This window comes from Galleria mellonella, unplaced genomic scaffold (assembly GCF_026898425.1).
Source record: "Galleria mellonella isolate WM207_F2 unplaced genomic scaffold, CSIRO_AGI_GalMel_v1 utg57, whole genome shotgun sequence".
In the NCBI taxonomy this organism is placed as follows: Eukaryota; Metazoa; Arthropoda; class Insecta; order Lepidoptera; family Pyralidae; genus Galleria; species Galleria mellonella.
Genome location: NW_026442119.1, coordinates 6,273,856 through 6,298,366, shown reverse-complemented (window position 1 = coordinate 6,298,366; position 24,511 = coordinate 6,273,856). Strand labels below are relative to the sequence as shown.

At 29.4% G+C, this 24,511-nt stretch overlaps 1 protein-coding gene across 4 annotated transcripts in view; it reads right to left on the bottom strand.

Moving 5' to 3' along the window:
• The window catches only part of LOC113509735 (D-beta-hydroxybutyrate dehydrogenase, mitochondrial), a 37,946-nt gene extending 16,499 nt beyond the window's left edge, over window positions 1-21,447 (bottom strand). Inside the window, exons 1-3 of one of the 4 annotated variants that reach the window (XM_026893144.3) lie at window positions 21,334-21,447; window positions 13,743-13,924; window positions 9,627-9,806 (exon numbers count right to left, since the gene is read on the bottom strand). In XM_026893144.3, the coding sequence (XP_026748945.1) occupies window positions 9,627-9,806; window positions 13,743-13,853 (291 nt within the window). In that variant the 5' untranslated portion in view covers window positions 13,854-13,924; window positions 21,334-21,447. The other 3 variants (XM_026893145.3, XM_031910777.2, XM_031910776.2) reach the window with 3 other exon arrangements.
• Window positions 21,448-24,511: the final 3,064 nt, after the last annotated feature.

Genomic DNA, 24,511 nt, shown 5'->3' with positions numbered 1-24,511 from the left:
TTTCTATCAATTCCTCCACTGGTGCCGCTAATACCGATTTTTCAAAAGGAGTTTCTTAATTGGATTGTTTTTCTTGTATCTATTTAAAGCCGTATTTTCGCAAATTCTGAACCAATATTGATATTTTTTTTACCTGAATATAGATCCATATTACTCGTAACTTTGCCTCGATTAAAATCATTGTTTATACATATGTAGTTTAATAATAATAATAATAACATTTCAGACGGTTAGGATTCCGAGGCGGCTCAGGGGAAGATGCAGAAAGCGGTGCTCTTAGATACTACCCGCATTGTACGCCGGTTTCTCTCCCCAGGGTCCTGAACCTCGGCCGACTGTGCTTCTGCCAGGGGTTAGTTTGCCATCTCCTCTCCTTAAAAGGGGAGATGTGATTTTTTGTACAAATTAAATAATAATAGTCTTTATTGAATAACAAAGTTGTACTGTTGGTCCCTTTAATACTCGTATATTTAAATGAATAGATGAAAATGCTTCTTTAACATTCTTCTTCAGTAATGTGTCTTTAAGTTTCCTAAAATATATCATAAAAAATTGATACTACTGTTTTTGTCACTTGGATTGTGTATCATGAAAGTAATAACATTGTAACCCATCTATTATTTATATGTTATTATACATTAAACTGAACATTTATTATTGCTTCTGTAATGAAATTATTAGTCCTAGATACCTACTTAGTATCCCAGGCAAACACATCCTATAACGAGATGAGAAAACGATAACCCATTTTTTTTTAAGAAAGTCCTATGGAGACATTCTCAGTACAGTTTTCGGTGTACCTACATTCAATATATGTATGTCTACAATAACAATTTCTACTATTTCATTGCAAGTAAAGCGACTTATAATAAAAAATAGGAGCGAAAAAATTATATAACAAGAGCTACTATAACATTATTTTTCATCCCTGTTATATGTGAAGAAGTAGATTAAAAGAAGTAGTAGCCAGAAGTGAAATCTTTGTCAATGTGTGTATTTACTTGTAGGTAAGAATATCTCCGGCGGGACTCTAAAAGAGACAAAGAAAGTTACATATTTGAGAGCCCATTATAATTTAGTTTCTTTGAACATAATTATGGTAACAATAAACAACATTATTTGTTTAATTTCATGTACCGCGTATGGAAAACATTGTTTTCTTAGGCTAACTATGTACAACGTATTTATGTTCAATTTTGAAATTTATTTAAGTACGGTGATTGTACACATAAATAAAAATTTAATAGCTAATTGTAATCTCAGCTTAACTTATGGAATCAAAACATGGTTATATATGATTGCCCGTATACAAAAACTTCAAATTACTCAGTGAGCTATGGTGAGCGCTATGCGCGGTGTTTCTTTGCGTGACAGAATCTGAAAAGAGGAAATCCGCAAAAGAACCAAAGTATCAGACATATATCGAAGAATAAGCAAGCTGAAGTGGCAATAGGCTGGTCATATAGCTTGAAGAACTGACAACCGATGGAGAAAAAAGATTCGTGAGTTTTGATCTCGTATGGGCAAGCGCAGTTTAGGAGTTTACGACGACTAGATGGAGTGAAGACCTCAGATGCATTGCAGGGAGTCAGTGAATGCAGGTGGCTCAAAACTGTTCTTTATGGCTAGGGGAGGGTCTATGGGGAGGAAATTAATGAAGAATAATGGATGTACATGTATGGTAATGATCCTATATATGTATTCGATAGTGTGATATTTTTTATAATATTTTGCACAGAAAATGTGAATAAGACATAGTTATGTATAAAGAATATATCCCATCTTAATGATGTGCTGAATTGGTCTTCTTTGGTATTAGAGTATTTCGGTACTCGTCAAAAAAGAATCGATTACTAAGTCGAGTCGGAGAAGTCATACCATTATTGGAGTACTTGCATGAATATTTGAATACTTCATCAAATTCGACTAATTTTTCAATTGATTTCTCTGAAGTGTACTCTTAATGAAGATAATAAATATTAAATCATTTCAAAATTTTTGCTTTAGTAATTAAGGAAAGAGTTAATGAAACGTTGAAACAGAAGTATAAACACTTACGATAGATATGCGCCTAATATTCGAGTAAAATAAGTGCTCAAATCCAATATATGTATTAATTCGTAGCATATATATGAACTCCGTATATTGAGTACACATTCGAGTTAGTACTCGAGTCACCCTGATTCGGCACACCACTATCTCATCCTACGCCGTTGTAGCGTAAGATCCGAGTCCGTCGCCGGCATGTCTGAATCAACACCGGCGAGTGGTGACTTCTAAGGGAGACTCATAGTCTGTCCCGTTTGCTGGCATCGGTTGTTTTGGCATTTAATCTTAATAGTGTGGGAGTAATGTTAGAGTCAGTATCTACCCTTAACAGATATCGCGTAGGTGGCAACTAATGACTTCCAGGAGATTTCTTTAATGTTATATAATGTATTTTTTGCTTTTCAAAGTTTTAATGATACAAATTGCTTAATGAATATTTTGGTTTAAAAATTGTTTTAAGATTTAACATGAAATGACATTACAACATATATACATGTACATAACATGTACAAATTGTAATAACCTATTTCTAGGCAGCCTGTTATATCTATTGTAGTAGAAAAATTAACATATATGTATCAAATTGCAAAATACGAGTACCTTAGTTTTATCTGCATGAATAAAATGTTAGTAACAGTTTGATAGTTTCAGAGATAACTCCTTATTAACTTTTGATTTCCACATTTTATAGTACAATGTTCCAAAATAATGTTGCAGTTGAAGTTGGAAAAAAAAATTCCAGTTTCGAAGTTCATGATTTTAAATATTTTTTCAAATTTAAAATCCACATTTTACTCCTTCTTACAAAAAAATTGTAAATTTATTTTATTTATTCTTATTATATTGACATGCACCAAATTCTGATAGAAAGACGCGTTTGCAAGAAGACTAAATGATAATGAAAAATACAAAAAAATCACGTATTTAAAAAAATAATGAATTATTCATTTTGTTCGTTATTTATATAAAAAATCGATCAAGAGTGAGTCAAATTCACTAGCGCAAGGGCTCTATATATAGTCTGTAAATATGTTTTTGTTTTCTTTAGATACAATTTTATTGGAATTAAAATTTCAAATCAAATAAATTTCGAATTATTAAACAGATTTTATATGTATATGAGGTTATTATTTAAGAGAAAATGACCTTATTGTATTTTTTATGAGAATGATATTTTATAATAATTATTATTTATATTAGGAAGTCCTTATTTTAAGCCATGTGGCTAAAAAACCTGACCGCATAATAAGGGTTATTTTTGGCGGTTTTTTAAATAAATTCTCAAAAAGTGTTGCTGACATAACCTCTGCTCCTTCTCTTTTTAACCTGTGTATTTTTGTTATAACCATCCATATTAAAAGTGAAAGTACTAAAGTATATAAATAAACTGTGGTAGTTAGAAACATTATTCTATTTTTCTTGTAATATTAACATGAATCTTTATAAGTTGTAACTATTTAGATTTTTCATTTTGTAAAGTTCGGAGATGATGGTATTTTTTGGTATATTTTTTATCATAAGTACAAAACTACGCAGCATTAATAAAAATCAATTTTAAGTTACAAATACAACACTTCCACGTTATAGTCCACTCAGACTCAGAAATTTACATTTTGGACTCCTTAGCAAAGAATATTAAAATATTTTATCAATTATTTCAATTGAAATATGCGCGAGACTATTAACCCAATTCAAGTTTAAAATCATTAGATTTAGTAGTTGTTGACATATAATGCTGAGACACACAGACAGACGGACTGAGAAAGTCGCACCATAAGAATTATTTTTACATTTTTAATACAAATTCCTAAAAACAACTGACTAGAAATATCAACCACGTATGTTTGTTAAAAAATCTTACAAGTGTGTTCTGGAAAGTAAATTTATTACAGACAGAAATAAGGTCGAGATGAATATTCATAGAATTAATAGGGTGTCTGATGCTTTGGTTAGGATCTCATTTTACGAACCTTCTTCATATGGAAATTACAGTATATATACATTAAATATTTAAATACAACAGTAAGATATTTTTTATTTTGTAGAGTTTCTCAATTATTATAGAATTAAAATTGTTCGGAAATATTATTATTGTAAATATTATACATAAAGTGTAAATATTTATATAATTATTATTAGTGTCATTATTATATATTTTTTGACGAACGAATATATAAAATTATATAACAATTAAAACTTGTTTTAATTATTATTAAATTATTTGTAGTGCTGCAAAGTTTTAAACGTGTGATGAAACATCATTGAGTTTCATGAAAGAATTTCTCTTATTTTTGAAAATGCACATAAAGTACGTAGACATTTTACTTTTCGATATTTAAAGTACTCCACCATTATATATGTTTGTTTCTGTTGTATGGGAATTTAACAGTATTCTGATATTATTTTACTTATTTATTTATTTCAATTTTATTACCTCATTAAATGTTATACAAAAGACTTATTTAATGCTTATTGTTTGTTCGACAAAATGTAAATATTAAATGATGGTTATTTAATTAGAATTATTTTGTTTAATTTTACTACCATTAGTATGTGTGCCAACACTCGAAGATGGACTACTATTATTATTACCAGAAATTTCCAACTTTCCATATTAGTCATTAATATCCGACTGCCATTTTGTCCACACATGTTTTGCGATACGTGTTTCACCTCTAAATGAACCATATTAATGTTAATCTATACCTAAATATACTAAAATTGTAACTAATACCTTTTGTGAAGGTGTTAGTTACAATTAACTATTTTAGTTTAATCAATTAACTACAATTAACTAGAAGGAACTATTTTAGTTTTAGAAGTGTTATTTATTAAAAAGTATCTATACCATGTTTAATCATCTAAGTAATGGTTTATGTATACATACATTGAGTTTAATTATAATCCATCTTTACAAATATCTACATTTATATTATTATTAGATTTTACTTAGTATTTTTTTAGTCAATTAGAAGAACTAATAATATTTTTTATTCAACTTAGAATGGCAAACAAGCAATGACAGTTAACCTGATGGAAAGTGGTAACTGTTGTCTATAGATATGAGCAGTACCATGGACATAACAGAGTATACTGTTTCGCCCATGATACCCTCCACGCCTTGCCATTCCTGAGGACAGCTATTATTCTTCTGTACCCTGTAAATTCACTGCCATATCTCACCCTTCATACCGAAACACATATTAGTAAGGTTTATAAAAAATGATAACTATGTATATAAGAGCTTCAGAAGTTGAATTATTGTGAATTATGGAATATAAATGTTATGTAAGTAATCGGTTTGGGTGCTATCTGTCTGTCAATGTCTGATATTCTGTCGATCCGTCAGTTGCTTCTTTTTTATGTATGTTCGTTCAATAAGTAGGAGTAATTTATAAAGTTAGATCATTTTGTTTTTTTCAAATACTTATTAACTAGTTACTAATTAGTAAAATCATTTGAATACGGAAATTAGTATATTACTAATTTTGTAGTCGACTTATAAAATTTGTAATTATTAAGTATTCGAATAACAAGATCATTTGCATTCGCGCATCGCTAAAACAAAGTCACTACTAGCGTTTATTTATTTCTTCACTTACTTTTTATCAACCACGCAACTAAGAATGCATTTTATTTTCTAATATTTAGTTACTCTTAACAAAAATTATTGTATTTAGTATTAGCATAGCACCCGTGGAAGCCGGGGTAGGTCGCTATTTAATTAGTATAAGTATGACGCAATAAGAGAAGGATAGATGGACAAATAGACAAAATAACAATGATACTTCATATTTTATTTTATTAGATTAGTAAAAGAAAATAAATACACCATACCTCTATATCCTGCATATAGATAATTATATTAAGAGCTTTAGCCAAGAAAATAATAAAAAAATACTAAAAGGTCTAGGTCGAGTCCACTTTTTGTTTCCTTATATTTCTTACAACTTTTTCAGAATTGCACTAATTTATTTATACGAGTATATGAAAATATCGTTTTGAACAGAAAAAAGTACTGGCATTGTTTATGTAAAGTGTAGTTATTTTCGTCGAAATAATGACCGTTATTATTGATACACATCTGCTATTGCAGGCAAATGATTATTGTCAGTGACGTAGGAGTTTGCATTTCCGCTGTGGACACAATCAATAACGGTTACATTTTAGTTGTACTTGTAGTTGATCTTGTGGGAATCAAATTCTTTACTTTCAATATTAATGCAAATTGCACATGTCTAAAAAGGTATAGGTAAACTTATTTTGGGAATTTGTATATATTTAGGAAAAAAATATTTCATTATCATTAAGTTAGGATAGATCTGGTAAAATGTAGAATTATTTATATAATAGCTGCTATATTATATTTAAATGCGATCATACGTGATCATATTTCGGTAGTGTATTGTATGGTGAACCTATTGAATAAATACTGATGAAAACAAGGATATACCTATTTACGATGGGTAGTCATCATTAAACACATATTTTTATAATAGACAATAGTAAAATACTCATTGCATTTAATATATTTATTTAAACATAATATTTAAAATTTCGTTATTGTAATATGTATGGAGGTAGCCGAAGATATTCTTAAGGTGTGGATTGTTTAAAATGAGACAAGTTGATAGTGGTAAGAGCTTTACTGTAAAACTGTATTTTATTATAGATGTTTCATGAACTGTAAACTTTTGTGAAACCCGCCTGTATTTTTAATATGATGATGCATATAATTTTAAAGGTACAACACGTCAGTAAATCTTGAACACAGATAAGTATCTTATCAGCTTTATCAAATTGATTGATGGAAAACACAAATAATGGGGGAATAAAAACAAGTATGAAAGAAACGGCAATAATAATAATTAATATATAAATAACATAACTCAGCTACGTTGGAAACAACATAGTCGTGACGTCATTAGTCGTCTAATGTAAACAATTTTATACCTACTTTGTAGGGTAGCTTCTGGACAGCTGAAGTAATCGATCGTATGTGAGGTTATAAACGTTAAGTAAATTGGTGTTTTAAAAATTTATTTAGTATGTCACAACACAAGGTACAACTTCAGTCTACAGTCCGAGTTTTTATATATAGCACTGATAAGATCGATTTGTATATTTAGCTTGTAATGTAATTGCTAAGAAAGCCATCAAAATAATAATTCATAAAAATATATTTTTAATGTAGTTCTTAGCGAATATTGACTTCATAAACCTGTGGTAAATGATATATTACTATTTTAACAATCTAAAAGTCGAGTGTGTTATATTATATTAATATTAAGATATAGGCTATTTTTAATGAACAAGTTTTCATTGACTGGGAAAAATTTTGGTTATACATCTAATTAAATTATGCTTTGTTGTTTTTATCCCTATCTCCATATTGTCAAGGAAATCGTTTTATATAGTTTATACTAAGTATTTTTTTTTGTTTTTACTTTTCCTGTTAGCTTCGTATCCACCTTATCGTAAGTGATTATGAAATCCATATCAATAAGTAGTAGAGTAAGAGCCCGTGACGGCCAAACCTTCGTTATATTATAAAAGCTGAAACTTTCTCTGCGCATACTCCTAACACAGGTAGAACGATCAGGGAGTACATATTTATGATCATCGTGGCTTTGGCAGGTAACAGGCAACAAAGATCTCCACGTGGTTCCCCCTGGAAACCATCGTGAACAATTCTTGTTGAATTCGTCACGTTGGGCTAACTGACGTACTTCATCCTCATCTATCATCCTTCACTGGTGCCCTGTCGGTGTATACCGATAACGCGGGTGGGGTTACCATTCCATTATCATCTATTAAAAAAAAAAAAACGGGCAACAAAGATATATAAAATTGTTCCCTAAAAACGTCAAAGTATAAAAATATTAGAAAACACGTCATCTACTTGTATTGCCAGACACTTAGTATCGTTCTAACCTCTTGTCAGATGCGTTTAAACTTACGTTATTGCATAAAAGCTGAATATATAAATATGTTGCAGTCAAAACTCTTAACCAGTCAAAAGTAATATTGACTAGCAAAATCAGTCAAAAGTACTTTTGATTGAATAGGTAGGTCAAAAGTGGTTTTGATTAGCTAAGATAAGATGAAATAAAAAGATATTTATTAAATGTGAAATCGTTTATTACGAAAAATTTGGCATTACAATCAATACAAAGAAAACATACTAACCTAACCTAATTTAAGTAAATTAGGTTTTTTTTTAATGGGTGATAATGGAATGGTATCGGTATACACCGGCGGGGCACCAGTGAAGGATGAGATAAGTAAGGATGAATCAGGTCAGTTAGCCCATCGTGACGAATTCAACAAGAATTGTTTATGATGGTTTCCAGGGGAAACACGTGGAGGTCGACCTAATAGGGTATATTGCTAGCAATGGGACTGTCAAACTCTATTGCTAACAATCCCTTTCCCCCCAGTAAATTAGGTTAGGTTAGGACTTTTTAAGAGTTTTGACTGGTACACCACTAAACAGTACAGTAAAACCACTTTTGACGGAAAGTCAAAAGTACTTTTAACTAGCTCCATTGGGCAAAAGTACTTTTAACTGTAATTTTAGTTAAAAGTATTATTGGTTAAAGCATACGGTCAAAAGTACTTTTGACTGATTTTGCTAGTCAATAGTACTTTTAACTGGTTAAGAATTTTGACTGCAACATATACATATATTACTTAGGAAAATATTAAAAGATATTTCTTCAGTAGCCAGTTTTGATAATTTTTACACCTTTCCAGAGAAGCCGAAAGTCTCCCGTAGATGCGAGTGCAAGGCAATATACTTACAAGCGGGTGTGAGTGAGATATATGTATTTTTCGACATATCGGAAAATTTGCATTATATAGAATTATTTATGATTAAAAAATAAATCTTTAGAGAATTATTCAGTAGAATTTTCACGGTAAGAAAACAATGAAGAATAAATATAATAAATGTTATTTTATAATATAACGAAGGTCTGGTCGTCTCGAGCTCTTAGGCCGTATCTTATGCCTAGGTTGCTTATAATATGAATAGTACCATCTTGAATGGATGCTGTGGAACTTATTGGATATTTGGAAGAATAATTTGAAAGGTGTTAATAAAAGGTATCCATTACTTTATAATATAAGAAATTCTGATTATGAGTATTTACGTCATTAAAAATATAAATGTTAACCTCAGTATACCTCTAATATCGTAGAGAGGAAGTGTTATTCTTTGAAATATTCAAATAGATGTTTTGCCCTTTTATGTATTATCAGTTTTTATGTTAGTTCATGTATATTACTCATGGGTATTCATTTATCATATTGAATTATATACGTTACCTATATATTTTGTCTAAAATTGTGTAAAATTGGTTTATTTGGATAAGAGAGCTTTTAAATATTTTTTTGTCTTTAAAATTGTAAAGGAATAAATATAAGATTATGTTATAAATATTGTTTTTTACCGCTTCTTAGGTCATTCTAGGGATACATCTCTTTTATAGACTCTTTAATAATCACCATTGTTAATTCTATTATTATAGAATTATGCGATTAAAGAGTAGTAATATATAATAAAGTACACTAACCTGTAGATTATGGTAAAACCACAGTGAACCAGTGACGGATATCGCGAACCATAGGAATAATGTGAACACAGATATTTGGCTGAGGTGTAAAGCATTCAATAAAGTGGACAACACGACAGCTAGAGCATGGCACAGGACAATTGGCAACGCGCAGCGGTCGATGATGTCCCATGGCACCTCCTGCAATAAAATAAATATAGGTAACATATAGTAAACCTTAGCTTACTTATGCGATCTTATATATAATTTCATAAATCCTTTCATACTTATCACTTTACTATTATTACATAGTATAAAACAAAGTTGCTTTCCGCCTGACTGTTCCTATGTATGCTTAGATCTTTAAAACTACGCAACGGGTGTAGATGCGGTTCTCTTAATAGGTAGAGTGATTCAAGAGGAAGGGTTATATGTTTTACTGTTTTCCTGGATGAGCGTATTGGAAGACTGTAAAGCTCATCCAGTTGATGTAATAAATAAATAAATAAATGTATAATATATGCATAATATAGTAGAGATACACTGATAATTTTAGAGGTTTCTAATGTAACGTCGTAAACACATTTTTTTTAGCTTACATTGCAAACGCTGGCTAAACCCTAAGAGATAATTCAAATAAAAAAAAAAATACAAAATAATGTACTACAGTATTATACATCTTAAGAAGGTCTACAAAAAAAGTCTGCAATGGTAGATGTCTATCTCTTAGGGATAACCCACAATAATCCTTTTCCAATTAAGTGCCTTAAATACATTGTGCATTTAATATAGATCAATATGGCCATGTACAACATGTGATTTAAATAAATATTTTCGAAGATATTACAGATTTAAAATGCGAGGACATAGCGGTTGCGGTGGTATCGGCCGGGACAGGTCGCTAGTAATATTACAAACTAGCGGCCTGTCCCGGCTTTGCACGGGTGGACATTTTTACATTTTAAAAAGTGGCCATTATGGCTGTACACGCGACAGAAGCCTAAAAATGGAGTAATTTCTCCCATTTTCCCAACATTTCCTTTTACTGCTCTGCTCCTTTTGATTGTAGCATGATGAAAAGTATACTATAACCTGCCCAGGAGTATGAAGAATAATATACAAAGTTTCGTTAAAATCCGTCGGGTAGTTTTTGTTTCTATAACCAACAAACAGACAGATAGACAGACAAAAATTTTATTGATTGCATAGGCATCAGTATCGATCACTAATCACCCCCTGATAGTTATTTTGTAAATATATTTCATGTACAGAATTGACCTCCCTACAGATTTATTATAAGTATAGACTAGCGACCCAACTTGCTTTCACATAGGAACGCAAGTAGATCTCTAATTTATTTGAAAATAAACAATCAAAGATATTTAAATTTGCTCGAGATTACTGGTAATATTAATTATGTGGATAATTAAAAAAAAAAAAACATATATTAGGGTAGATAAAACATCACACCCAAACACAAAATTTAATATGAGATGCTATGTGAATTATACATGTGTTATATTGTCCAAGAAGAATTTCAGATTGATTACGGTATATGCCTGCGTCATTCTATTGTTATTATGTTTAGCTATTAAATCAATTACCCTCCTCCTAAAAGTAGGCATCGGCTGTAGTCAGCCAACCAGAATCACCACTGTTTAGTAAGTTGTAGGCGTATTGCCTCCATTTCTAAGAAAAATGCCGATGGTCCGATTTCTATCTAAAAAATTATGGTAAATTGTTTGCTTTAGTTGATGTTGATCAAAGTAAATGTTTTTTTGTTTTCTTTAAATAGACTCTCGCATATTAGTCAAAGCGGGTTCAAAAACACTTAGGTATTTACTTAGTTGCTGATTAATTTGCAAATATATTTAGTACCTATATATTACATCAACGTAACAGATTTTGTAAGCATAAAATATCAGGGCTTTAAATATTTCATCATTTTTAACTAAATACGCTCATATTAAGTATTGTAAAATGTAATCAACAAAGTGGAAAAAATTAAATTTGTTAAAAATAAAAAAATATAAGGCAATAGCACACAAAAATAAAAATAGTTAAATGTGCATGGGCTAAATTAAAATATTGAGGGTAATTCCGCCCATAAAATAATTTGTGAATAGGATTCAGATTTCTTATGAAAATTTAGACAAGTAGTTAAGAAGAAGGCAATTTATTTGAGTATAATTTAACTTTCAACTGACAGCATGTGTCGCTGCTGAAACTCTTAGAACTAGCACTAACTCTGTAATATATGAAGTTTTTTTTTTAGTATGAAATATTTGGTGTCTCACTATGTAGGTAGGTTTGCATCACAATGCCTTTTGCCGGTATATTAAACTAGATCGTAAATAATTATATGTAACTTTCTTAGTTATTTCCTGTTTGTACTGGAACTTCCAAAAAATTTGTCTTAGATTCTTACTAAGGAAAGATATTTTGATTTATATAATATATATTTTTAATATCTAAATTTTTTATTTAATTGAATTACTATATTTACATGCTAAATTAAACAAAACAAAGACTGAAAGCAAGCAAGTACATTTTGTTTTAATACTTAGGGGTTTATTATTTATTTTTCTTTATTTAAACTTTAATGCACAGTAAAATTCGATGTACTTTGGTAGACTTAAACCGGACAGTATTCTCTACCAGTCAACCGTTGAGCAAACCGGGAAATACGTAGGGGGTGCATTATTAAATGGAGGAAAAATAAAGCAATACTTGATATATTCATATAATATAAATATATTATAAGACTAATATAAACATAAACCTAATACATTAAATAAATAAATATATACAGACAATAAATACATATATAAATAAATACATAAAATATTACTATATAAAACAATTAAATAAAACAACTGTAATAGAAGAGCAAGTAGCAATCTATGATTCAGAGTAACCAGCAAGAGAAGTTTAAAGGGAAAGTGATTTTTCTAAGAAATAGGTGCGCAATTTGTATTAGAAATTTTATATATTTTAAGTTTAGAAATGTTTTCATCATTGTGGTAAAAGTTTTTCTTCTCACGCTAAAACCTCATGTTTTCATCTATTATCAGCGGTTTATTTATTTATTTGATATTTAGAAATATGGTAAAAAGTTATTAGGGGTTTAAATCTTCTGAAACACTTAAGAAACATTTAAGAATTTTATTATGGTAGTAGTAGTAGAGGTTATATTTGTAAGACAAGAGATTATAGTAAAAATAATTATATGAATACATAAAGTGATATAAAAAATATATTTACTCGTACGTTGGAATTTTTTTTGTGAAGTCACCACTTTCGTAGATATTTTCAACGTACTGTAAATTTATATCTGAAAGATATTTAACAATTATATCATATAGAGATGAAGTGAATGACCTTGATACTACTCTCAAACATTATAGTTCACTTATGAATATATAAACCATGGCATAAGGACATTTTATCATGCGAGTAAATTTTTTTCATAACCTACAGCGATCTAATGTTTGATTCGTAACTAGTGATTTAAAAATGCTGTTATAAATAGCTATAGATTAGTAGGCATGTTATTAGAATTTTCGATAATAATACTATACGATTAAAAGTTAATATTTGACTTTTAATCGTATGGTATTACATACATATATATGGTATCACAGATTTTACTAATATATATTAACAAGACGCTGTTTTTAGTAAGATTATTAATTACTGCATTATCTGTTAAACTTCAAACAAAATTAAATGATTCTACACTATTAGAAATATTAATTGTTTTTTTAAATCTATAATAAGCTATGCAAAAAGCTATGATTTTTTTTATTGTTAGGGAGGTAAACAAGCAGACGTACCACCTAATGGGAAGCGGTTTTTCGACGTCAATTAAATATAAGTATTATTTTGATATTTTTGATATTATCAAATTAAATATCCTGATTCAATTCCAACATTCCTTTTTTACTTTATATTCAAAATAAACGAAAATGATGCAATACTTTTTAATTCAAATACTTTTGCGTGCTTTTAGTTCATTGTTCTTTAGTGATATTAGAATAAACAATCGCGTATTGTGATTTTTTTTTAGTATGGATGTAAGTAATAAGAGGTTTAAGAATTATATTACATTTGAAAAGGGCTGTAAAATTATATTACCTGAGACTGGGACTGTGGGTTCTTAATGAGAGAGCCACGACGCGCAGATGGTCTCCGATGCATAGAAGGAGCGGTGATTGAGGCACGTCGCGTCACGTCCCCCGCAGCCATCTTTGATGCCTATCACTCTTCAAGTGTTCTACCGATAATATATATATCGGCGCAAGCGTTATTATCGATAGCTGTGAACGAGGAAAAATTAACTGGGTATTACCATTATAAATAAATATAAAATATTTTCATAAACGCAAATGATTTTATATTAAACCGTAAAGTTATATCGCGATAAACATAAATTAAAAGGCTGTATTTTCTTTTGCTACAAACAGAAATTAAGATTCTCATTCGACACGAACGAACACAGAGACAATAGTCTCTGTATTCGTTCTCACATGTCGTGTTATAATATAATAAGAAAAAAAAGTTGGTAACTATCTCAAATTTTACTTTACAGTTTTTATTTTATAGTTTAAGCTGTGTTATTTATAACCTTTGTTTCATTATTTATATTATTCGTCGCAGTACTTTTATGTATTTAACACTTTTATGTATTTTCTGTGTTTACTACTTTCGAGCACATAAATTATGTATGGAGGGATTAATAATGTGACATCAATGACACAAAGTAAGTAAATATGAAGATAAGAACAAATAAAGACTGTTCGGATCAAGCGTTCTGAGGTATAATATGTGAGTGGTCTTATGGGAGCCCTGGTGCAGCGTCATAAATAGAAAGTGCAGCTGATGTAAATGTCGCGAATCATTCACACCGGCGGCTGGGAGGTGTTTATTTTTATGTCCACAACGCTCGCCTAAACATCGCCTGTACTACTTTTATATTATGATTTCTGAAAGGCGACGTGTAGGTGTTACATTAATTTAATATCCGACCATTTGTGATGATAAAATTATACGGGTATATATACTTACAATATAAAAATGATCCTATATGATTTTCTTTTAAAACTCTCTCTGTAACATATTAAATATTATTTAGATGAGTTTTGTCTAATGACTTTTGTATTTGGTTTGAATAGAGTACTAAAGGAAAAATGTATACCTGGAATTTAGGTACAATTTTTAATGACGGTTTAGTAGGGTCCATTAGATTTTAGTTTATAGGTCTTTTCCATATTTTAGGTAATCTGAGTTGTTATAGTAATTACATATCTTAAAATTGTTTTAGAATCAATTTACTGTCGGAGATGATTATGATATACAGACAACAGTGGAGAAATTTAATAAAAATAACAACATATATAATTTGTTGAGTTGATTAATGTTACTATATTGTGGACGCATCGGTTATTGAAATCGGTTATATAAATTTGTTCAATCATACGTATTGGTTTGTTGGTAAGGTGAGAGAACTAAATAATAGCGTAATCTTTCAATAGTCATATTGTCATATCAGCCGTTAACTGTCCATTGTTGAACATAGGCCTGTTTTTTGGAGGGGTTTTGCTAGTAGTTGCCACGCTTGGTGGGCGGGTTGGCAAATGCAGTTAGACTTTGATAACACAAGGCAACAAATTTCAAACTTTTTTATACAACTGTCAAAATTTTACTAGTTTCGAACTACAATTGCCTGACATAACTAGAAACTGAAAGAGTATTTTTATTGTAACAGGTTTAAATTTATAGATACGGTGATACTTGGAAAAATGAGAAATTAACGTAAAAAAATCGTTTGAATAATTTATATAAATTAAAAGCATAATTTTTTTAACATAATAGTAGTAATTTCAAATTGCCCACTATTATAGAATATTTGAAGCTTAAAGATACAGGTTTTATTTGGATAATAACTTCTCTTTTGCCTTTTGTGTGATGTTGAAAAATCTTTTTTGAGAAATCAACAAAAATCTGCTAGCATAGCTGGATCCCATCGTATTTGATATCTTATTTCTATTGTTCGTACATCCTGATGAAACTTCTCTCTTTATTCATCACTCATTGGGCCAAGTTTATAAGGAAAAAAGTCTAAATGACAGTGTAGAAAATAGATTTTAAGAGATATTCTGTATTTTACATTTTGGTACGATTAAAGCAATTCATGTACTAAAAGTTGATAGTTTTCTGATTTTTATTGCCTAGAAAGCCTTTTATGATTGTAACAAAAAACTTCCATGCTTGTGGATTTTTGGATTTAATTTTTGGGTAAACAATTCATCCTTAATCTTCTTATTTACGGACCTATAAAAATTCCTAATGACAAATTTGGATATTTTATTTTATGTTTATCCTTCTTCGAGTATCCGGAGATATTTACCGTGCAAAAATAGCAATTATTTACATGATTCGAAGGTTCTCGCTACAGTATAGGAACTGCAAAAGGCATTTTCTTTTATTTAACTTTCATTCACTTCACAAGGCCCATGTAACAAGAAATACAACACATTTAACGTGTTCATGACTTTTCAATATCTCTAATCGTAAATCAAAAATAGGAGCAGTAAGCTACTTTTATCTCTTTCGTATTTTTTTTTAAATTTTTAACTACATATTATCCGCACAGATTTCAAAATTTATTTGATTCATTTTTACAAGATCTCCTTTGATGACTAGCCATATTTTTAAGCACAAAACGTCTTAACTAACTTAACTTTATGTAATAACATGAAAACAACTTGTTAACTCGAAATATTGTAAATAATATATTGTGAGGATTTGTGTACAGGAGGCTAATGCTAGCAAAATATGAAATTTTGAATAAAACTTATATTAGACCTGTTACACCACTTTAATGATTTGATGGGTGAAAGATGAGCGTAGTGCAACAAAAATATATAATTACTGTTCTGGTTGTCAAACTTTTGTTGCCTTGTGGAATGTTTTAAGAGGGACATTGCTGCCCATCCCTCGATTATTAAGTTCCCTCAGTGACCTCTTATGACACCCACGAAAAAGGAAGGGATGGTCCATTCTATGCAAAGACTACATAGCTTTCAATAATAATTCAATGAAATTAATTAATAATTTCTTATAAGACTTACGATCTTGATTAGACCTCGGATGTGGTTACTTTATTAGTGTCAGAAAATCACATTTATTAAACATGTACCTATTGCTTTTTCAATTCATGTTGTAGTATTCTTGTTAGCACGGAAAATTACAATTAGATCTAAGTAGAATTCAGTATGTATCTGAATAGATAAATACTGAATTCTACTTAGACTGGTAAATACCAGAGTTCTTTATTTATTGTAAAATATTGTAAACAATTTTATAAATAAGGATATTGACGATAAAAATTTATAAATTACAAATTGTTTAAGGCGTGTTTTACCGGAAATAAAAGAGGAGGTACAAAAACAAAATGGTACTTATAATAACTGTTATTTTTCACTCTGCCTTATAACGAGAGGTTATTCTTATAATTTGATTACCAAATAATTCAATAGTTTCTAATAATTTAATTATATCTGTATAATATTTAAATATTGTAGTCTTAATATCGTTAATGTTATCTTATTTTTAGATGTTTTACGGGGCAGAGAGTTACGAAAGATGGACATCAATACGGAGTACTTGGATGCCAGTTTAGTTCTCTCGACTCGGTTCAAGGACGGGCTATGAGATTTGTATGTATACTTGGAAATTTCACCTCCACCTCAAGTAATATAATTTGTTTATTTTTATTATAATGAAACACGATAATAAATTAATAAAATCTGTTCATTACATTTGTACAAAAAATAAATTGCTAAAATTGTAAAAAAGTTTTTTAAGTCGACAGACTTTCAATAATAATGCGTAATTAGCTAATTTGTTTATAATTTCTTTTTTGAAACAAAAGATATAATTGTTACACATATAAAATTATCTTCATTAATTTTTTTTATTATTAGGAGGGCAAACGAGCAGACGGTCTACTTGATGGAAAGCGGTTACCGTCGCCCATGATATATTTGTAATACGAGAGGAGTTGCTTGTGCGTTGCCGGCTTTTTAAATATTTGTATGTATAAAGTTATACTTTTTTCTTATTTTTTAATTCTTCATAGATATTTTTAAATCTATTACATAAATGAACTTTTTATGTACTTGATAAATATATAGTCTATATTAGATGGCTTTGTCCTTAAACGTTTTCGATAAAACGCGTCATAAGAATTTTTGGCAATTTTTTATTCCCAAAAATCCTTTCTTTTCTTTCAATTCAGATATATTTCAATGCAACTATGTCATATACTTTTATATATAGGCGATAGGTCGTAATTATACAACAAGGCGTGTTCATGAATTGCTTGTTCACCTCCTGAAGTATTCGTATTATATGAGTATAAAACTTTTAATTGTGACACTCAAATTTTTAATTATGTGACTTCATTTTTTGTGCTTAGGATGGTTTTTATTTAATTAATTAATTTTTAGAATAACATATATATATGTTATTAAAATCCCTCTAATACATATACATATAGTGTACAATATATAATAATATAATAAAATAATGTATATAATTTGTAAATATAGCTAGATTTTATCCGCGACTTCGTCCGCATGACCGGGATATTTTTACTGACCTACATAAAAAGTAGCCTGTATCATTGTGCATCTCATATAGTATGTTTGTACTAAATTTTGTAGTGACTGGTGAAGTCGTTATGGCCTTATAAGGTAACAAACGAATAAACTCACTTTCATATTTATAATATTAGTAAGAATACATAATCCTTCATTTGAAAATCTGACACTTAACTTGTTATATATTGCAAAAGTAAAAAAAAATTAATTGGGATTTAAAATTATTATTAAGTAGTACTCGTAGGTATTGACATAAACGGAACGTTTAACTCAAAATGTTATTAAGGTGGTGGTACGCGGCGTGGTGTAGCAACGGCGCATAGTTACTTAGAAATTATTATTTTTATAAACTTATAAGATTCAAACTGTATTCATATATCAAAGCGACAGTAAAGCATATTCTTTTATTGTTGTAGCATGCAGTTCTAAATTAGGCTCTACATCTTTTTATGCAACTGGAAATGGTGAATTTAATGGAAAGTAGTGACCGTTTTCTGTTGACATACCCATGCAAGATGTAACAAAATACACTGTGTTACCCATGATTTTCACATGCGTTGTTCATCTCAAAGATTCAGACGCATTCATAATTTGTAATTTCACTGCGATATCCCACTTTTTAAATTAAAGATTTATATGCTACTACTTAAGGGAATTTAATAGTCGAGGGATAGGCAGCAGCATCTCTCTAAAAACATCTCTAAAAGCCTACTCGCGGTTACTAACCCGCCTGGTAAAAATGGCAACTACTGACAAAACTCCGCTTATGGGGGCTGATATGATAATGTAGGCTGATTTTCTATCTTGTAGCACTTTTTAATTGTTTTTTAATATTCGTTGACTTTTAACAGCATTATTATAATTAAATATACAATTATTTAAATGATATAAGGATATATAGGTATTGTTTTTAAGATATGCTGTTGTTTGATAAATTTCAATAAAACACTTTTAAAATAAATTCTCAATATTATATATTTGAAATTTAATTTAATTTTAATTAATCTTTATTGACGTGAAATGTGATACAAAATCTTTGGAAAGTGCAAAGATACACTTTTAGTGTAAAGTGCGGTTTAGTATAAAAAAAATATATATAACATAGTCGTACATTAATCTACCCTTACAAAATCGTTTCTCCTGACGGACTATCAACACAGCTAAAACTATTTAGTCTAGAAACTGAAATTTGAAACATAGGTTTATTTTATAATGTAAACATACGTTAGAAAGGATTTTTAAAAATTTTAATTAAAGGATAAATATTCGGGCAACTGCTTGTGAGTGCTTATATGTACATATTAATAACGTTTATTAATGTATATATTAATAATGTATATGTACATTAATATGATTTTACCAGAGAAAGACTCTGTATAAAAGTCGTTTACTTGGGCACTTCTGTCTCATTCGTATTTCTACCGTGAAGTAGTTATATTTGCATGGCTGTGTTTCGGTTTAGAGGGTGGGATATGGCAGTGAATTTACAGGGTATGGAAGAATAACACCCGAGTTCTCAAGAATGGGCGACGGTTACCACTTTCCATCAGGTGGGCCGTCAGCTTGTTTGCCATACTAAGTTGCATAAAAAAAGTCATATTATTATATTTTTTTCTAATAATTATAAAGTAATATCTTAGATATACTATATATATATATATATATATATATATATATATATATATATATATATATATATATATATATATAATTACGTAGGATGGTAATAAATTTTTCTGTATTTATTATAAGAAACTACTTAAAAGATGAGCACGTACATGCTTCTTAAATGTATGTTTGATATTTACCGGAAGTTTCTAATGTAGGTATAAAGGGGGGTAGCAAGCGCAAGGGAGTTTTTGGAATGCAAATTACGATTATGGGTATCTCGGAGATCTTGAAATTTTGTTTCAAGACGTTTTGGAGAAAAGGGGTCAAATAGAATTCAATTTAATCACTAATGTAAAAATGGTAACTTTGCCCATTCTTAAAATATTTTTTGCACTGGCTTCTTTTGCACCTTTTAGATTGAAATTCAAAAATGCATAATTATATTTTCATTCAATAATTAAGTAGACAATCTAATTATAATTTTTGTAGTTAATTTGTTAGATACATATGTAGATTCCAAACTTAACCTCAAAAGGAGGATTTTTGTTTTTGGAATATTTGGAAAAAAACTAAATTGCATTCAATTATATAAGACATAAAAAATGTAATCAAACTGTACTTAGGTCAGACCACATAGCTCTGATACCCTAAAGGTATATCCGTTGGTAGGGTTGATGAGGCGAGCTACAATTCCTCAGCTACACAGTTTCACCTCCATAAAAACTAAAACCTCCTACAAACCTATTGTGTTACATTCTTTCTAATTGGGAATTTAGTACAAGTGAAACCAACAAAACAGTTCAATAGCGAAAATAGGTTTATAATAGAGGTTTGACGTTTTTATAAATTAGGGAGTTTGCCCTTCGCAGACTGGCATTAATAATTTATTTGTCCGAAATGAATGGGTATTTATGAAGATTATTCCATGGAAAAAGGGCAGATAACTAATAATATTGTTATTTGGCCCTTTGAGGATAGCCATTGGTTAATGATAATTATAAGGCTTTCATAAAATGTTCTGTACTATTATAATTTCTGCTGATGTTGATATAATTAATATATAAAAACAAACGCTTTACTCTATATTGCACATAAAATAGATAGTAACTATCAAGTTTTTTCTATACTTCGGTATAGAATAAAAACTATACCCACATATAGACTCAGTAACAGTGTTTTATAGGTATTCAGATTAGTAGACCTCTATAAATAGTTCTTACTAAAACACTTGTTTTCACTGAAATACAACTAAATACCACTTGCTTGTTCTTTATTTCTATTTATGTATAGTTAATCCGTTGTAGTATTACACTGGTATTTCATACCTTTATTAATTTCTAATAACTTTATTAATTATTTATTGCGGTGGTCATTATAAATTTATAAGATAACAAGTCGTTCCATATTTACTGCGGGACAGTATTATAATTACTTTAATTAGATGCACGTACATTTTGATAATGCGTATGTGTGGGCGCGGCGCGGGCGCTAAGGGCGGCGGCGGCGGGCGGGCGTCGCGAGCCGGTCACGGACTCTCACTGCCCATAGTGCGCCGGCGCAGCGCATACGCGCTGGCTCCAAATTTAAACGCATACATAGCTAAATATATATACCTATGTATATATTATTTATTACTATCTAGCTAGTAAAATCATATAGGTACTCAATATGCTCGACTGGAATGTTTTTTGGCAAAACATCGAATCATTAAATTAGCTCCACCTAGAGATTCGTATACATAGGTCAAAATCTAGAAAAACAATGTTCTTTTTTTCAGTTTAACATTATAAATATTACGTGCGTAGTTATCTTTAGCACCACCGGTGCAGTTATTTATACCTAACATACATCTGTTGACAAAAACAAAACTGGATGTTTACGAATATTTTTTGTCTCATTATCATAATAATTCTTACCTAGTTATTTTTAGATAATAATAGGTACAAAGGCTCCAATTTCTCATACCTTGGATTTATCATATTATAATCAGGAATACTAGAGGCACACGAATCACAACAGACGGATAAATATTTGAGTAGTAATTTGAGAATTAAATAAAAAATCAACTACTAACGTCGCTCGTCAGTAGTTACTGTAACATACTTTGTTTAAAATAAAAATTATTTTATTATAAGAGTTACTAATAACTGAATCGTTATTAGTAACTCATAAAGAAAGAAGGCTAATTGTTAGGATATCTGTATGAAGCCTAAGTTACTACTCATGACCGGATTTCCAGTTTAGATATTTTACAGTCAGGTTTCATATATGTTTGTCTAGTCCACTCATCGCAAGGTGAACCAAAATGTTACAACAACATGATGTAATAAAAGAGTAAGACTATAGATAACTATTATATTCGAGGTTGATTACTGAAATAAAATAAAGTTTGGAAAGGAATTCTGTAAACATCGTTTTCTAAAGTTAGTCTCAAAGGAAAGTAATCTCAGAATACATGTTGATGTACCATTAGCATGTTAATTCTTCAAAAAAGCCGTAGTCTAATCTTTTATGACTAGAGTATACAATTTCAGTTATTTTATATGGTATTCTTTACCAGCTAACCATTAGGTAAAAGCAAAAAGCGTATGAAGGGCAGATGTGCTGAAAAATATGTGTCGTAATTATAGTAACATATTGAAATAATCACACATAATACATAAGAAATGCACATATAATACATAAACATTACTCTTAATATATGTGAATATACTAATATATATGAAATATATATAGATATATACCTCTACATATCAAAACAGCGATAAACATTATGAGATATAGTAACTATTGAGTAACTTGTAACTAGAGCTGATATTGTAATAATAATTGTTATAAAGTTAAATAAATATACTTGTAATTGTAATCATAAATACTATCGTAAGAGTCATTTTTAAGTTAGTTCAAAATGTATCAATAATATTCTAATAGTGATACATTCATGTAAAAGTAATAGTTGTTTAATTTATCATAATCTGAAAAATATTTATATGGCAGAACAACGTTTGTCGGATCAGCTAGTAAACATATATAATTAAATTTTCTAACAAAGGTGGTGAATTTAACACACCAGAAACTTAATTTGCATTTGTAACTCTCATAGAACTTTATACGGCACTTAGTTTGCAATTTACATCAGTAGGTTGCATAGGCATGTATGATTTAATTACGAGATCATAATCTAGTTATGTCAAGTCTAGATAAGTATAACATAAGCACGGCTCTTAGTCTATTTATTATTATTCATTAAATAAAGTAAAATTAACTGTGTAGGAACAGTGTCTTACTCGTCAGTGTCTATTATTAGATGTCTGTATATATGTGGATATATTTTAACCAGCACATGATTATTTCCAAAAATATATTAAGTACTTAAACGTAATATACATATATCTAGAAATAATTGTGTACTCAATAACATTTTAAAGTAACAAATAATTTATATTGACTTATGAACAGTTTAATTTTAGAGTTGAGAGACTAATCAATCCATTAGTCAATTCCAATAATAGTTCTATTTCATTTATAATCGATTATGATTATTGTAGACACGTAAATCTTTTTTAAGTATTGTTCGGAAAGAACACTGTTAGGTAGGTAATTATATGGTATGAATAAGGTATAAGGTAAGGTATAAGGTATATTAGTATGAAAACTAGTTATCACAAAGAAATTCGTAATAATGGCTCCGTTTTAAAATTAACTAAAATGATAAAAATAGAAATCTATGCCTGACTGTCTAGTATCAGTGAATAACAGTGATACGTATACATATATTATTTAATAAAGAACGTTAACTTATACAAAGAGATTTATTTATAAAATTAAAAAAGCAATAAAAAACTGGTTGACTTGATATTTTGTATTTAATTTTATATCTAAGGAATGTCTCTTCTACGAGATTTTTACTCATAAAATATCAGTCAGTTTGTCCTCTGCTACTCGTACTTCTCTTAGTTATATACGTGAAAAATTTAAATAAATCCAGTAAACACTATAAATTAACATGTATTTGGGTTATTGTATTATTTAATTCGATGACATTGAAGATACATTTATATCTTATATACGACATTGAAGACCTTCAATCTTTGGTGTAGCAATTTAATACACTGCTCCACCTTCCGAAGACTGTAGGTTCGCTTTCAATTCGGTTTATAAACAGATTTTTGTATTGATCTAGGCGTTATTATTATGGATAATATTATATGTACATTCATATTAAAGCTATTTCAATATATATCCATTGTTAAATAGTATCCAAATTATGCTTAATTTCAGTCAGGGCTTCAGAATTTATTTATTTATTAATAAGCTGTATTTCGTGTTTTAATCTGCGTGAATCAGTATATAAAATATCCTACGTTCTAATTTGGGTTATAAATTATCCATATACAAATTTATAATATTAGTAGATAGGACATGTAATTACAAAAATAAGGAAAAACTTGAAAATAAGTCTTATCGTTGGATGTCTGATACAATCTCAGTCAGTTTTATTTCTTGAATATCTGTTTATGACATTAATTTGAAGTAGTGTCTTTCTTTATTTAATCTAATATTAATATGTTAGTCAGACAGTTCTATTATTCGAATGAATAGACTGGGCGTGGTAATAAGAACAATAAA